The sequence below is a fragment of the Semicossyphus pulcher genome, unplaced genomic scaffold, assembly GCF_022749685.1.
Source record: "Semicossyphus pulcher isolate SPU_LCO1_2020_fin unplaced genomic scaffold, fSemPul1.0.p SCAF_5, whole genome shotgun sequence".
Taxonomy (NCBI): Eukaryota; Metazoa; Chordata; class Actinopteri; order Labriformes; family Labridae; genus Semicossyphus; species Semicossyphus pulcher.
The window spans coordinates 17,027,669-17,044,629 of NW_027211726.1; the positions used below are offsets into that span (position 1 = coordinate 17,027,669).

The 16,961-nt window shown below is 44.3% G+C and overlaps 1 protein-coding gene across 1 annotated transcript; it reads left to right on the forward strand.

Moving 5' to 3' along the window:
- The first annotated feature begins 11,381 nt into the window (after positions 1–11,381).
- On the forward strand, positions 11,382–15,908 carry matn1 (matrilin 1). The gene is made up of 10 exons (XM_069681437.1): positions 11,382–11,508; positions 12,726–12,910; positions 12,996–13,160; positions 13,245–13,467; positions 14,302–14,424; positions 14,509–14,681; positions 14,764–14,995; positions 15,097–15,249; positions 15,359–15,439; positions 15,528–15,908. Exons 1-10 carry the CDS (start codon positions 11,421–11,423, stop codon positions 15,575–15,577), a joined length of 1,473 nt encoding a protein of 490 aa, XP_069537538.1. The 5' UTR covers positions 11,382–11,420; the 3' UTR covers positions 15,578–15,908.
- The last annotated feature ends 1,053 nt before the right edge of the window (positions 15,909–16,961 follow it).

Here is a 16,961-nt window from a genome sequence, read left to right on the forward strand (position 1 = left end):
CTGAGTTGAGTTTGCTCTAACCTCGGTGCTCAGTGGACCTTCACCCTGCATGTTCAGGCAGTAAAATTCCCCAGAAACCAAACTACTGTATCGCTTTAATCCCAGGGTTTAATCTCTATGTTTCATCTCCAAGGTCAATCCAGAGTGAGAGATGGGGGCCAGCACCAGCTTTCATCTCAGGGGGGGTTGGCGGAGTACCACCCCCGCCCCATGCACAGCCCTCCCCCACTGCGGAGGGCCAGTCTCCCCCTTTTTACAACGACTTACAACTCCGTCAACCCCGCTCCACCCCTGCTTAACAGCCTGGCTCACACCCCACCTCTGTTCCTGGACGCTGTGGAGGCGGGCTCTTCCATGGCCCATCGTGACACCCAGTCTCTGCAGACTGACACCAGGTCAGCTCAGCTCACAGCCGACTGTGACATGAATACTAGAAGATGATTTGAACAGGGACAACGAGTACGAGACATGACAGGAAGACAGAGAGTTGGCAGGCTGCAGACACGAGCGGGGATCCTGTGAAATACTGATTTAATGATGCCTCAGACAGCGCCTGTAATAGTGGGGTGGCTGCTTCAGCTGGCGCTCTGTAATATTTCAGAAGTCATGCTGGGAGATATCTCAGTAATTACTTTAACCAAAATTTTGTTTGTTTCACTACAATCATGTATCACAGCACTAAAAATCCCCCAATGCAACAGAATACAAAACAATGAATATGAATACATTTTCCAGCCCTGCTGTTTGGAGACTCTCAATGCTTCCAGCACAAAATACCTCTTATGTATTTGAGTGGCAGCAGAAATGACAGGAAAATGTTCTGAGTATCTTTGACATTCAGTACAGACCACTGCTCGCAAAGCTTGACATTATTAGAGCTAAATGAGAAAAGGTTTGTCTCAACCATCACTTCAGGCATGTCTCTGGGCGGCAATGATGGCCTGCCTAGACTCAAATATCTCAACACCTATCAGATGGATATCCAAGAATAAGAGTGAGATATCTTAAAGTCCCAAAGATAGATTAGTACAAAGTTTTGGACAGATGTTCAGGTTTCCCAGAAGACTTCTATATTCCCTTTTTATCGAGCGCCACCATCAGGTTGTGAAATATAAGAACAACTAATGGATGAGTTACAGAGAAAATTCATGCACAATCAAAAATAATGACATCTTTATCCGCCTCATGCTCACACACTCAACTAAGACAATGTCTACACGTACACGGGTATTTCTCAAGAGTTTTTCCCTCTTCGTTTCCCCAAATAAATCCCTGTCAAAACGAAAACGCAAAAACACAACAGAAACGCTGTCATGAGAATGCCACACCAACAGGGGGCGATATAACCCGGTCTTGCAAAGAAGAAAAAGAAAATCACAGCCACTCAGAAGTCTGAAAAAATCTATTGCAAGAAGACTACCTGGCGGGCTGCAATGGCACATCGATGAAGGAGGGGAATCATATGTGTGGACTGATAGTGAAGTGGAGTTACTCCTCAATATCACACTGGAATATAAAGTCAGTAAAACACAGGAAGACGTCCTGCTAGTCATTCTAGACATTCTAGCTCTCTACCGCAGTGCATCCCGACGCCTCTGTTCCTCAATATAGTGGACGAGTAACTGTTCATATATGTGTAAACATGTAAAAAGTCCTGTTAGCAAGTTTAGAAGCATCACTGTTTTTGTCACATCTGTCATTTTGATAGGAATGTCGCCTCATTTTTGACGCTTCACAAAGGAGATAACGGCGCACAGCCTGACGTCACGAGCCAAAAACGCTGTTTACCCCATCTACACATCTCCGTGGAAACGGAGTTTCTGAAAGTCTTCACCCTGGCCGGAGTTTTACAAAAGATCCGATTCCAGTGACCTAAAACAGCGTTTGTGTGTGGAGGAAAAGGCTATGTTTGAAAAATACCCGCGTACGTGTAGAAATGGCCTAAGTATCTGCACTAGCAACTCTGTGCTTGTGTTTCTGCAGGCATTAAAACATGGTGAACAATTGTCTGAGTGCCGGAAAACAATTGCATGAAGTTTAGCTTTTCATATCCTGCCCCTGCGGTGCCCCTGGATGCCTTTTAAATCTTTGCAGCTCGATTGGCTGCAATGCATGCTTCCAATCACAGTGAACTGCTGTCCAAGCTTGTTTGTGATGCCCCCTTCATCTTTTTATTTAGGTAAACTGACCCTTTTAGAGAGTGCTGTGACAATAGCTAATTTATGTTAGTGATTTACAAAGTGATCATTAACCTCAGTAACACTTTCTCCCTGTTTGGAGAAAGATATTAGGATAAGGATGGATATTTTGGCACTTATCTGAATTGGATAGAAGTGCAGCATTCAGCCTTCGAACACCCTCTTGTGCAACTCCTTTGCCTCCTTGTTGAGACAGAGCAATAGAAACACAGATGCACTTAATCATCATCTCTCTTTCAATTATCATATCTCTGTAGTAACACTTTTTATATTGTTGTGTTTGTGACTTAATTCTTCTTTGTCCTCAGTTCTCTGTTTGACTTTGGGGAGAAGCTCGACTACCTCACCTCAGGCCAGCAAAACAACGCTCTGTCCTACCAGCTCCAGACCTCCTACCCCACCAGCCAGCCCCAACACCAACCTCAAGCATCTCTTCCACGCATGGCCTACCTCACCCCCTCCCCTTACTTCACCCCCAACCCTCCAGACTCTAACCCTACCTCCTATCTGACCTTCGCCCCCGGAGGAAACTCCACCGGGATGGTGACCTACTCCACCGGAGGCCACACCTACTTCCAGTCCCAGAGCGCCGGACAAATCCTGCTTCAGTCGGCCGGTCATCACAGTGAGTCAAAGGGATGAGGTTTGATTTATTTATGGAGCCACAGGAATACACCGATCAAAGGGTTAAAAAAAGGGAGAACAATTCTTTCCATCCAGGTTTCCTGACGTTCTTCAATCTCAGCTCTAGATTTCCAGAAAGACAAAAAAGTTCCCCACCCGAAATCAATCCTTGAAAATTCATATTGAAGTGTATGCATATTAATCAGTCAGATACCAGGGCTCCTCAGTGGAATTTAATATGTATAATGTGCAGTATGTATGAGGGAAGATTGGCAGAAGAGAAGGTGGAGCAGTGGGAGGGGTAAGGTTTTTGAGGGGAGCTCAGCAGACATCTGGGTGACCAATGAAGCAGGGAAGAGGGGCTCCTGGTGCGGCACAGAAGTATGAAGAAGAATTGTGCAAGGCGGGTGAGCATAATAGACATGTGACAGGGAGAGGGGTGAATGAGGTGTGGTCTTCCTCCTGAACTAAATAACCCCCAAAAAAGCTCAAATGTCACACTTCTGTTTGAATCTGTGTCCTCACATGCAGGTGGGATCACAGGGTACCAGTCGTACCCGTGGGCCAACATGTACAGTCAACCCACCATCCACCAGCATGCTCAGTGCCCTCCAACTTACCCCGCCAGCATGGGAGGTGCTCGAGATCACCAGCCGCCCTCCTCCACCACCCTGCCTCCCCCTTCATTCTTCACCCGGGGTGACCACGGGCCATCACATACAAACCCCCAGCGGCCACCACACACCCACACAAACACCATCAGCAGCAGCAGCACCACGACCGTCCTCCCTCCTGTGTCCACCCTGCGGCCGTCTCGTCTCAGAGCGGAGATCACTCCAACCAAGGCTGCATCCCTGCTGCCTTCTCAGGTCAGCCCTACCTCTCCAGAAAGCCCTCCAGTGCCCCCTTGTGTCAAGATTGAGTATGACAGCCCTCGAGAGATTCACAGCCACTTCCACTGCGACTTCTCGCCCCCCATACATTTCTGAATGTGTGTGTTTGCTTGCGAGACTGTGAGTTTAAAGTGTGTTAACATGTCCTGTGTAAATGTGAGTGTTTCTGTATTTACATTTGTATTATTATTACTTATCTCAGAAGTATGACTGTCAGCAGGCTTGGCTGGGCTGCGTTTAGATTGGCTGCAATAAATGCTCATGGCTGTGTTAACCCTTTAGTTTCACTCTAACTTGCTTTGCTGTTATTTAAATCAGAGGTTCACTCCACGGGCTGAAGGGCGCTCAAGGTGGGCCAAGCTAATTCCCAAGCATTCAGATGTTATCACCACCCAATGTTTTAGTTATTTATAACTAATAAGACTTGATAAAGTTAGAAAATGTCAAAAAGAAATTCAGAAAAAAGAGTGCACAAGAGAGTGGGCAAGTAAAAAATCTTAACATAGAGATACATGAAACACTTTATTTTATAAGTCCCCTGTAATGCATTTAATAAGCAAAATAAGTCTTCATAGAAGTTCTATTTGACAAACATTGTTCTTTAAAGAGGGGGTATTATGCTGTTTCATATTTTAAGACATATACAATGATACAATGTTGGATTGCCAGACTAGTTTCAAATCTGTAGGTAAAAGTATGTTGGAGTAATCCCCAGGCTTCTCAGCTCAGTCTGCAGGCTGCTGTGAACACCAGGTTTCACAGTTTTTTTTTCTACATGCTGCACTTTGTGACGTCACAAAGTGCAGGCTTCGGAGAGCTGGCCAATCAGAAGAAAGTGGGTTTGTAGGGGCGGGGTTTCTTAAAGGGACAGAGCTGACTAGGGCGTTTCAGGCAGAGGCTGTATGAGGGCCTGCACAGAGCACCAGTGTGAGAAACTGTAAATTATGCTAAGCTACTTCACAGGTATCTCTAAAAATATGAAGCTTGAAATTAGCATAATACCCCCCCTTTAAAAAGCATGTAAAACCTCCTTATAGCTGCTTAAAACTACCTCACAGTGTGTGATTGACAATTTGTATTACATGTTTTTATACTGCTAATACAATAATTCAAATCACGGGACTCAGAGTGTGAAACAGACACTTGGCAATGTGTTTGTTTATTTAACAATAATGAGTACAGACAGACTTTGCAGGAACACTCAGGTTTGTTGCCGCACAGGCGTTCATACATCGCTGAACAGAAAAATTGAGGTGTTGATGGATCGTTCAACTCATGTGCTTCTATTCAGCTGTTGAAATCTGAAATTTGAATTTAAACTAAATCAAACTCCAAAGTTCTGAAAGTTTTGCGGCCTGGGCAGGACCTGGTAACGGTCCTCAGCCTTGTTATATGAAACCTCTGATTCAAATGAGATGTGCTGCTCAAATGGCTTATTTCAGATCTGCCTTTACACCACCAGAGGGCACTGTTCGTTCATGTGAGATGACCGCATGCTGAGAATTATTTAACAGAGTGTTGTTTCTCAGACATCCCTCCATGGGGGGTTGGGAGGTGCGGGGCGGGGGCGACAGTCTCTAATCCGACAGAGGAGAAAAGGGACGGGGTAGTTACTCGGATAGAGGTAACCCAGACAATCGCTGATACAGCCCGGATCCTTAATCTGTGTTGCCATCTGCTGTGTTCACACACTTACTGCACTTTCCGCTCTGTTTATTCTTAGTATGCAAGTCAGTAGTAGGGGCGTGTGGCAACCAAATCCCTGTATGAAACTCCGCCCCTGACAGAGCTGAAGGCATTTTCCTGAGACTAGAACAGACGTCTGGGACCGGCGTGTCACTTCTTTTCGAAAGTAAAACAGAAAGTTTCTTGTTTAAAGTCTAGTTAATATTCACGCTTCATAGTCCTGCTGTACGTAAAGTAAAGTTTGAAGCTTGGATGATGCGATGGTGGGAGTAAAAGAAGGAACTGTTTGATGAGAACGAGACGGAGGTGGCAGGGACCGGGGGAGCAGATAAAGGAGAGGGGGGGGCGAAGGAGCGAGGCAGCGTGATGGTCTGGGAACGAGGGAGGAGAGCTGAGATGAGCTGTTGCTATGGGAGGAGGAGAGGATGATGGGTGGGCTCTGCCAGCAGGCGTGGGAGGGAGAAGGAGACGGGGATGAGGAGGGAGGAGGAGGAGTGTGATGGGAGCACAGGGGGTTCTGGGACGAACAGAACTGTTGGTTATGTAACTGCTGTATTCGGGTTTTAATGAACCTCTCTCTTCCTGCTCACTGGCTACTGAGCTGTTACTGTTGGCAGGAGCAGTGCAGCATAAACACACACGCACACACACAAAAAGTTCTTTTGCAGAGCAGAAATTTTTGTGAAACTCTCCTGCACACAAAACACATTCATCTCAGGAATAAAACCCCCAGTGTTCGGCTCTTTTCAAACTTAGTCTAGCAAAGTTTGTCTGCTCACTTTTAGTTTTATCCAGTTATAGTTGTGTGTTTGAAAAGCTGATTACTTTGTGTAAACGTCTCTCTGTGTCTCACGTTTCTACTTGCATGTGTGACTGAGGAGGGTTTCATGTAGGTTTAACTGTGTAATTAATTTTTCCAAGACTTCCCTGATGTGAACAGAGAGGGCTCAGAGCACAGCTGGAAGAGGTGTGTGTGTGTAGGCATATATACGTCTGTGTGTGTGTGTGTGTGTGGATGTATGTGCACATGTGAGAGGGTGTAAGTACAGGTATGGGATGCTTCAGTCCACCCCGATTCCACCGTGTCAATATTTGCTCAGTATTCTGAGATTTGAAGAAAGGGAACTTGTTTCAATATTTATGGATGTGGTCGAACACGAAATCCTCGCAGTCTTTCCGAGCAAGCACACACACACACTTCGAAAAGTGAAGGAACACCTCGCGCCGCTCGGACACAGTCAAGTCGCAGAGTTTATTGATATTAGTGGATCATGTTTATTGATGTAACTGATTGAGAGTAGTGATGTTTGTTGTTTAACAAAGCTGAGACACGGTTTGGAGATCCTCCAGTCCCTTTGGTTCTCTGGCTCTGAGGCCGTCAGGTTGTTGATCTTTGGTTTGTTTTGAAACGATACAACAAACAGACTTGTGTTGGGTTTGGAAAAACAGGGAACGCGGTGGAAAGTGGCTGTGGAAAACAACTTTATGGATCGATTTACAAACAGTTGAAGATAAAATATCTCACCTCACCATGTGTACAGTAAACATTCTCTGGACGGCGTGTTGTTTGAATGTGGCCCGGATAAAAATGCCTAATAATATGCATTGTGGCTAATGTGGAGGTATTTGTTTGTTTTAGACGTGTTTTCATTTACTTTTTGGTTCTGGCAGAACAATTGTGATGAATAGTTTCTAAATTGAGCCCCCTGAGGTGGCTCTGCTGTTGGCAGTGACGGAGCATTTACAGGAACATTTCCATTTTCAGTAGAAGAGCAAATATGCCGTCTTCATATCAGATGTATGTTTAGCGTCTGGAAAAGGAAACGGACAGAGAAAAGAGAAAGTAAAAGATGGCAAATCTTTGTGGCTAGAGTAGATTTTCTACTGGTTTGTGAAGGACACTATTGATGCTATTGATGAGTATTGAGTAGTAAAAAAATCATTGAATAAGTGTCGAAAAATGATATGAATCAACAATTTTGATGAGCAATGCATCTCGGGCCGCAATTCATACTTTTTTCATTATTATTGATTAAATATGTATTTTTTTTTCTGAATTGATAGTTTGTTTGGTTTGTAGAACATCAGTAAAACATTTTCTCAGAGCTCATATTCATGTCATTAAATTCTCCAACCAATTATCTAAACACAAATGCATCTAAATAACTAATCTCATCTCAATAAAGAAGAATACCAGTAGAAAATTCACGTGTGACATAGGGATGCATGATATCAACGCGTTATCGGTTATCGGTGCAGATTATATCTTGAAAATGACATATCAGCATCGACAGATATATCATTTTTCTGACGATATATTCAGCTGATAAAACAACACTTTAATTCTGCAGTGCTCGTTGATTCCCTAAAAAAGCTTGACGTAATGCTACAACATGAACTCGGCGCGAGTGTGCGCGCAATGCCTCCACCTCGCCTCTTCTGTCAAGCGTGAAGAAGGGTGCAAGATGTCTGATTTATGGCAGGCTTTGGCCACTACAATAAGAGCTCCACTGCAGCAATTCCACTGCAGGGGATACTTGATGTCCTCTGCAATTATGTGCCTAACAAATTGGTGTCCCAATTGGCAAAAAGGGTTGGAAAATATCGGCATATTGGATATTGGCAAATAATCCAATATCGTGCATCTCTACTTTGAGAAGCTCTAACCAGTAAAGTTCTGGTATTTTCTTGTGGTATGATAAAGTTTCATTTTTAAATGATTGCTTGTGCCAATAATGACAAACAGTCACTATTTTAAGATTCTCAGATGAGAGCAGTTGCTGCTTTCTCTGTTTTACGTGACTGTAAATGAAACCTGTTTCATTATTGGGCTGTTGCCAGTGAAATCGTCTGTGTGTCTGCTGTGTGATCAGAGGTACCAGCTTAATTAATGTCGACATACACCGTCTGCTGTAATGTTAATTAACAGTATTCAGAACACCTGGCTGAGGCGGAGTGATACACAGAGTGAAAAGTCCCAGTGATGTCATGGAATGCCTCTTATCCAATCAGATTACTTGGTCGGAACGAACTGTTGTATTTATAAATCATTTATAGAAACATTTTGTAGACTAAATACATAATTAAAAAATGAGTTGTAGCTTTAACATATGAACTGAACAATAGTGATTTTGGGAGCTCCACCTGTCTTATAGGATTTGGCCGTTCATCGTTTAGCTTCCACTGTTTCCACCTTCTTTTTAAATTTCAGAGTCACATTACACACCTGTATCAGCCTACCTGAGTGTAATGTTTTACACATAGACCAAACTGCTGGAGTAGTTAGGTCGATGTTTTTAATATATAACGTTTAACCGGATGAAGAGAGTTTGTCGTTGACCGTCTGGATCTTATGTTATCAGAAAAACAAGCTGAGCTAAAGCTAGCGGCAATTCAGCCAACAGGCACCAAAGCTTCGCCAAAAAGCATTAGAGAGGCTCTGAATTTTAGTGTGAATTTCCTTCATTACGTGTTTTATATTGCCAATTATTTTGCAGAGCAGTAGACCAATTAATTGGCTCCTGGTTACCTGGTGAATGACGTACACTGAAGGCTCATTTTGAGAATGTTTTTGTGAAGTTTACAGCCAGCCGTGCTGCTGCTGCTCTGTTACTCTGTACAATGACGCAGCTACGACACAAAAGTGCAGAAATTCAACTGTCAACGTTTAGGATGCCACCCTAAATATTTTATACGCACAGACTCTCTAGTATTGTAACAGCATGTTGAATTCACAGAGCAGCTTGTGATTCGTATCAGTTTCGACACATTCGGGCCTTTTTTCTGAACACTCACACCTCAACAGTCGTCGTCTATCACTCTGACACTCTCATCGAAAGTAAACACAGGATGAGAAATTAGTGAATTTATATGAAACAGTCGCCCAAATGCTGATGGATGTAGGGAAAGCTCATCCAGCTCCCCGCTTATGTTTGTGTTTGTCCTGCCTGCCAAGCAGACGAGGTTGCATAACCTGTGTGTGTATGTTTGTGAATGTGCTGTATATGCTTGTGCGTGGATGTGTGTGTGTGTGTACGTGTCTCCTCTTATAAGCCAAATGGCCCACTCCCAGAGATGACACGCTGTCCAGGAATAACATCTCCAAACTTTCATCTTCACCCCATCAACAACATAACGCACACACACACACACACATACTGTTGATTTTACAGCTTGTTCAGTTCAGTAGGAAATCTGTCTGGTTAGTTACTGTACAGCCCGAGCCCCAACTCCTCCCCCCTCCCTCCCAGACTGCCCCCTCAATTGCGGCTTGTTCAGGTCGTGTGTGGACGGAGGTGTGTGTGTGTGGAGGAGGAGGAGGAAGGGGAGGTGTAGAGGAATGCAGGGTTGGGTCGGGTGGAGCGGGATGTTGGAGGGAAAAAGAGGGGTCTCTATGCGGGTCTGTATGTGGACCCTTTACAGAGATTAAAGATGTGTATGTGAGCGTGTTGATGAAAGCGTGTTTACTCCGCTGGGGCCCGCTGCCTACCTGACAGCGGAGAAACAGGCGGGAAGAAGATCAGGGTGAAAGGAAATGGTTTCATTTTTGATCTGGTCGCAATTAAGGAATCTTAAGTTTTAATTTCAAGTTTTTATGATCTGTTCTTCGGAAAATTTGATCTAGACTATATAAAAGTCAAGTGTGAGGTTTAAAAAAATCTTTAAAAATGTTACATATAAGTAGAGTTGTTCCGATACAGATTCCAGTATTAGTATGAGTAGCGATATCGGTAACGGATACTGTCAACACAGTGATCCGATACCATTATTTATTATCCCTACAATAAATCAACTGGTTTCAGGTAAATTATCATGTGACGATAACAAACAACAACATACCGATGCTAACAGAGAGTATAATGTCAGTCAGAGCTAGCTAAATGTTAGCAAACACTGTTTTTCCGTCAATTAAATGGATATTTTTTTATCACACTCCTATCAGGTGTCGGCCAATAGTCATGTCTCGGTATCGGGATCGTAACATATCTACTCAAACTATATATTGAGTTGTGGTACCGGTTTAGCTGAGCGGCTAAGGCATGTACCCCATGTACATAGGCTTAGTCCTCGATGCAGCGGCTTTGGACCAACTCTGACCCTTGGCTGAATGCCATCCCCACTCTCTTCCTGTTTCCACTCTACTCATGTCCTATCTAATAAAGGCAAAAAAAGCCAAAAAAATATCTAAAATAAAAATACTTAAATAAACGTTAGGTTTTAAAAATCTACTAAATGGAGTTGACAAAGTTTTAGATTTGGGATTGGACTGATAAATGTTTCATATAATTCAGGAGCACTGAACTGAGCTGAACTTCAGAATCCAGGAATTGGCTTGTATACTTTCAGGTTATACAGAAATGCATGCTTATGCAAAAACACACACGCACACATCCCAACGTGCAGAGCAGCAGGAACACTGCGGGCTGTGTACGGCAGCCCTCCTTCACTTCCGCACCATAAATGTGTGTTTGCTATACGAGGGAACACGGAGGAGAAAAGAGGAATTCATGTTGGTGTTTATTTGAGCTTTGGCCAAATCCAACCTGGGGCGGCTGCGTTGGCGCGCACTCTGCACCAAACCCCAGCCGCTCCTGTACCCCCAGCCAGACACACACATACTGTACACACTCAGGTACTGGAGCGCACACACATCTTACTTCTCTCTCTTACACACACACTCATACCTGTCCATCCTAGCCATATCAAGGTGTGTTTGTCTTTCCCTGCCCACCATTTTAGGTCCTCCCAGAGCAGGTATTTCCCTCTCTTTCCCACAGACACACACACATTTACACACACACTGCAGCTACAGAGGGGGGCTGTCTGTGGGCCGAGTGTGTGAAGCAGTTGCATTGATAACCTGCAGCTCAGAGTCACTCAGTCTCACTTTGTGGCTGTACCCCTCGCGTGGAACTCCCTTCGCCTCTGCTCTGTCTCCCCTCCGGCTTCTCACTCTAGGACCGTCTGCGGACGCGCTTGGACCCCCGTGTGCACTCGTCACCCCTCTGTCGCCGTCGCCATGACGCCCTCCCCGCTGTTGTTCCTGCTGCTGCTCGGCCTTGTAGGTGCTCAAGCCCCCGTGGACCTCCGCACGGCCGCCGCCATGGGTGAGAATGATGACCTTTAACCCTTAAAGCTGATCCTAACTCCAGTGTCTGATGATTTTGAGTTTTTACTCCTTATACTCTGAACACATGATCAAAATGATGAGTACTTGACTACATGCAGCAGTAACAAAATTCAAGAGACATATTCCTCTAAATGTCTAAATGAAAAGTCAAATATTTCTTTAGTGTAATAAACTTTTAATTTGAAATTGGTTTCAAATCTGTGATTATTTTGTTTAACATGAAAGAATATAATCCTGCAATTAAATCGATTCCTATATTTTTTGGCGTCTTTGGGTATTTAATAATTAGAGGTAATGATTAGAAGTTATTAGTCAGGCAGTTTGAAAGGCAGCAGAAGTTTTTTGTGTTGCTTTGTGGTCGTTGGATGTTGGTGTACGTGCACAGTCACAGGCAGTTGGTACTCTCTGTGTGTGTAATGTGTGTGTGTTTGTGTGTGTGTGTGATGGAGAAGTTAGTTGAAGGGAGGGAGAGAGGTGAAGGGTGAGAAGGGAGAACAAGGATGTTATAATGAAATGTTATGACTGTAACTTCTGTTCCGTGAAGGAGAGGAAGGAGGCACGACACATAAAGTAAGGGTGTGATATCCCGTACTTAACGTGTTGTACTGAGCGACTGAAAGGGAACATTTGAAGTTTAAACATTTACAAGGCCACAGATGCCTGGACCATCACTGATAATTCAAAACATCCTCTCTCTTACAAACTGTCGATCTTTATTATTAATATTATTAGTATTGATACCAGATTCTAACACAGACTCTTCTACATACATTAAACCCATCAGATGAACAGTTGTTCAGCAAAAACATTTGAATCAAGATGATAATAGTCGCCATTCTAATAATAGCATATTAATATTATGATGTGAAGTGTTTTTCTCAGTTGGCGACTTCTCATTTGATCTCTCTGCCCTTCATCTTTGTTTTTCTGGCCAAGCATTTCTCCATCTCTCTGAGCCCTGCATCCTGTTTTTCAGTTGCCTCCCACTTTCTCAGCAGCCTCCATCCTCTCCGCCCTCCCTCTTTCTCTCAATACCTCCGTTCACCCCGTGCTCCTCCCACCCTCCCCCTTTCTCCCCCGTCTTCATCAACGTTATCCATCTGCATTTCCTGATAATTTTATGGATGTGCATTTGTTATGAAAACTGTTAGGCATGATTACATAATAATCCACTTCCTGTCTCTTCATGTGCAGCGGCTGGTTTGTGCAAAACACGTCCCACAGACATTGTGTTCATCATCGACAGCAGCCGGAGCGTTCGCCCTTCAGAGTTCGAGCAGGTCAAGGTCTTCCTCGCTAAGGTCATTGAGGGGCTGGACGTCGGACCCAATGCCACCCGTGTGGGTGTCGTCAACTACGCCAGCCGCGTCAAGAACGAGGTATGTGGCCCGGACATTCTGCAACAGCACTGAGTTAAGTTTGTCAGACTTCAATATCACTAACGATGCTATTATGCAACTGCAGGTGTCTCTGAAGACGCACCGCACCAAAGCTGGACTGGTGAAGGCTGTGACAAAGATCGAGCCCCTGTCCACTGGAACCATGACCGGTCTGGCCATCCAGTTTGCCCTCAATGTGGCGTTCAGCGAGGGCGAGGGTGCTCGCGTAAAATCTCCTGACATCAGCAAGGTCAAACACTTCAAACACACAATTCAACATGCTTTATAATTCTGATGAGGATTTTTCACTAACTTTCCTCCCTTTCCTTCACAGGTTGCCATTATTGTGACAGACGGGCGTCCCCAAGACAACGTGAAGGAAGTGGCTCAGCGCGCTCGGGATGCTGGTATTGAGATCTTTGCCATCGGTGTGGGCCGCGTGGACATGAGCACCCTGCGGCAGATGGCCAGTGATCCTCTGGACGACCACGTGGACTACGTAGAGAGCTACAGCGTCATCGAGAAGCTCACCAAGAAGTTCCAGGAGGCCTTCTGTGGTAAGATAGGAGGGTAGAGGAAGGAAAAAGGTTTATTTTAATAAAATTAGAGGGAGAGATGAATAAAACATGGGTTAGTCGGTGGTTATGGAAATTTTTGTCATCATAATCCGTCATCCCTGTGGAGAAAGCCGTCTGCTGCCCCCCTATACCGAGGGTAAGGTGTCAGGACTGTCATCTTTTCATTCCAACACAGTTTCCTCCCTTTTGTCCTCAACAATACGACAATATGTTCACTCATTCAAACATTCATTAAATATCCCCAGAGCACGAGGACATCAGGGCAGGAACAACCTCTTGGAAGGAAATTCGCTCCTGTTCTTGAGTCGGGAGGCGAGACTGATCTCTGTGTAATTACCGATCCATTAGTGACAATCATTAAACTTCTAATTAGCGACGCCCTTTGGCTCTCCCGGTCTGCGGCAGTTTGTGACTGCTGTCTGCCACGCGCTTTCAGCAGCCAATCACGCTGCAGATGTGTTCTCTGAGGGCAGAGCTGCATGATGGCAGTGTTGGATTGTTATTGGACGAGCCTGTGCCTCACTTTTAAAACCAGACAAAGGGACGTTGCTTATCGAGGCTTCTCCAATCTTTTCCACCTGTTTGTTTTAAGGATCCACTGGATTCATGCATCATACACACATAAAAACAAGTTTAAAGTGCAGGTCACAGTGGATCATTAAAAAATAATGCTAGTTCATCCCATATTAAACTGACATAGATTTATTCTCTCCTCCTAACCCCAACCACCCTCCCCCCTTCTGTGCGTGTGTGTGCCTCTACATATAATCTACTGTGTGCACGTGTGTGTTCTGCATGCACACACACACACAGTGTCGGACCTGTGTGCCACTGGGGATCACGACTGTGAGCAGGTATGCATCAGCAGCCCCGGATCATACAAGTGTGCCTGCAAAGAAGGCTTTACCCTCATGGACAATGGTCGCAGCTGCAGTGGTGAGTGTGTGTGTAGGTGTTAGTTCATGTGTGGTCACCGTGCTCTCAAAGTAACACACTCCGTTGTGCATCTGACAAAACCAGCTTGCAGCAACTCTGCGACAGACGTGGTGTTCCTGATCGATGGCTCTAAGAGCGTCCGTCCTGAGAACTTCGAGCTGGTCAAGAAGTGGATTAACCAGATCGTCGACAAACTGGACGTATCTGACAGCAAGGCCCACGTGGGACTGGTGCAGTACTCCAGCTCAGTCAGACAGGTACGAGTCTGTGAAGTCTCACCCGATAATCACTTTCCTCCTCTTCCACATCAAACATAATCTTCCAATCTCCCTCCTGCAGGAGTTCCCCCTGGGTCGCTTCAACAACAAGAAGGACCTGAAGGACGCTGTGAAAAAGATGGCCTACATGGAGAGGGGAACCATGACAGGTCAGGCTCTGCGCTACCTGTCAGACAGCAGCTTCAGCCCCGGTCACGGCGCACGACCTGGAGTCACCAAGGTGGGCATCGTCTTCACTGACGGACGCAGCCAGGACTACATTGGAGATGCTGCCAAGAAGGCAAAGGAGAACGGTAAGACAAAGACTGATAACTTCTTAAAGCATGTGTGTAGTAGATACAATAAATAGACTACTTCTACCAGTCAGATGAACCTGCGAGCGTTTGTGTTACAGGTTTCAAGATGTACGCTGTGGGAGTTGGCAACGCAGTGGAGGATGAGCTGAAAGAGATTGCCTCCGAGCCGACTGGAGAGCACTACTTCTACACTGCCGACTTCAAGGCGATGACCCAGATCGCCAAGAAGCTGCAGATTAACATCTGTCAAGGTCACACATGATGATTAGACACGTTTATATTATGTGATATAACTGTTTATTATTCCTTGTATACTGGTACAAAAACTCAAACATGAACTTGTGCTTTCTGTTCCCACAGAGGAGGATCCTTGTGAATGCGACTCCCTTGTAAAGTTCCAAAAGAAAGTAGAAGATGCCCTCCAGGCGCTAACAAAAAAATATATCCTTTACAACACGTGAATCTTTGATGTTTTAATGTTTTTGTTGTGTTTTCTGTCTCATTGTTGCTGTCCTTGACAAACTCTTACTAGATAGTATGTCAAAGAGGATCGCCTTGCTGGAGAACAAAATCGTCTGAGGACTCACATCCCACTCCTCACTAAACATCTACACACACACCCATGTACACACACAAACACACACACACACAAACACTCTTTTTACTTCCTGCAAAATATTGAAGAGGAACCTCGGTTGTGCGTGTGTGTGTGACCCCTGACCTCTGCTTGCATCTTGGGCTCCGCCCCCCTCCTCACTCTAACCCGGCTCCTCCACCCTTGGGTCTCCTGGGACACGAAGCGCTGGTTGCCATGGGGACCACGCCTTTGTGTGTGCGCGCTCCGAAGGTCATCCTCCATAGCCAGCCTGTGTGTTTGTTAATAAAAGTCTTCCCTCATAGGGAAACGGTACGCTGAAGGGTTTTTTCTTTGTTGCTGCCAGTGTGTGTCTGTGTCTCGTCATGTCTAACGGAGCAGCACATCATCCTCACTTTGTCTGTTTATATCTGTCATCTTTTTTTCTCTCATCACATATCTGAAGACTCTCTTCTTTAACCCCCACACAAAGGTATCTAATATTTTATATGGTATATATTTAAATATATACAGTTAATTTAACATGAGATATATGTTTGATCAGGGTACACCATTGATGTTTTTATTTTCCTAAATAAAGGTGATTCAGGAAGTACAATTTAAACATTGTGAAACAATTGTATGCCAAATTAACATCACAGACACAAATGAACATAAGGAAATTCTTACTTTTACACTGTTAGTCAATAATTAAAGACAAATAAATATAAAAAGTATATAGAATATTCCTGTGGCCTTCACTTCAAAATGTGGGCTCAAAGGACCACAAGGCCTTCACAGGTGATTGCAGCAAAATGGTAAACAGTTTCAGTTCATTGTCATAGCTATCAACAGGGGTAGTCCTTTTACCTTTCAACTGTATCCTCAATCTGCATACAGTCTGTTAAGTAGTAACATTTATGGAGAGCAGTGAAAAGAACTATCAGAACTGGATTCATACTCGAGTGGATTTGTGAGCTACCTTGTCAAGGAAAAGTGTACACTTGCTTCAGATAGCAGAGAAAGAACAGTAATAATTTATTTGACTGAAACAAAATGAATAAGTTATCCCTTAATGTTGGTGATTTTTTTTCTAAGCAGACAAAAACAAAAGTCTGCTGTTAAAAGCATTATAAATGCTCAATATGCAGCTGTGCTGCTGTTTCGTATTGAAAAATGAAGGCCGGAGTAAGTTTAATTGCCTTGGGCTCTGGTAAGTGTTGACATTTTCACACTAAAATTAATTGATTAAAGAATAGATTAATGGGCTTTAGAAGTAAACACCATAGCTAATGTCATCTGAACCAGAAGGCTGTTTTTGATAAATATTGTAGACATCCAAGTATATGTACAGTTTATACATTAAATTACCAAGTTTTTATAGCCGAA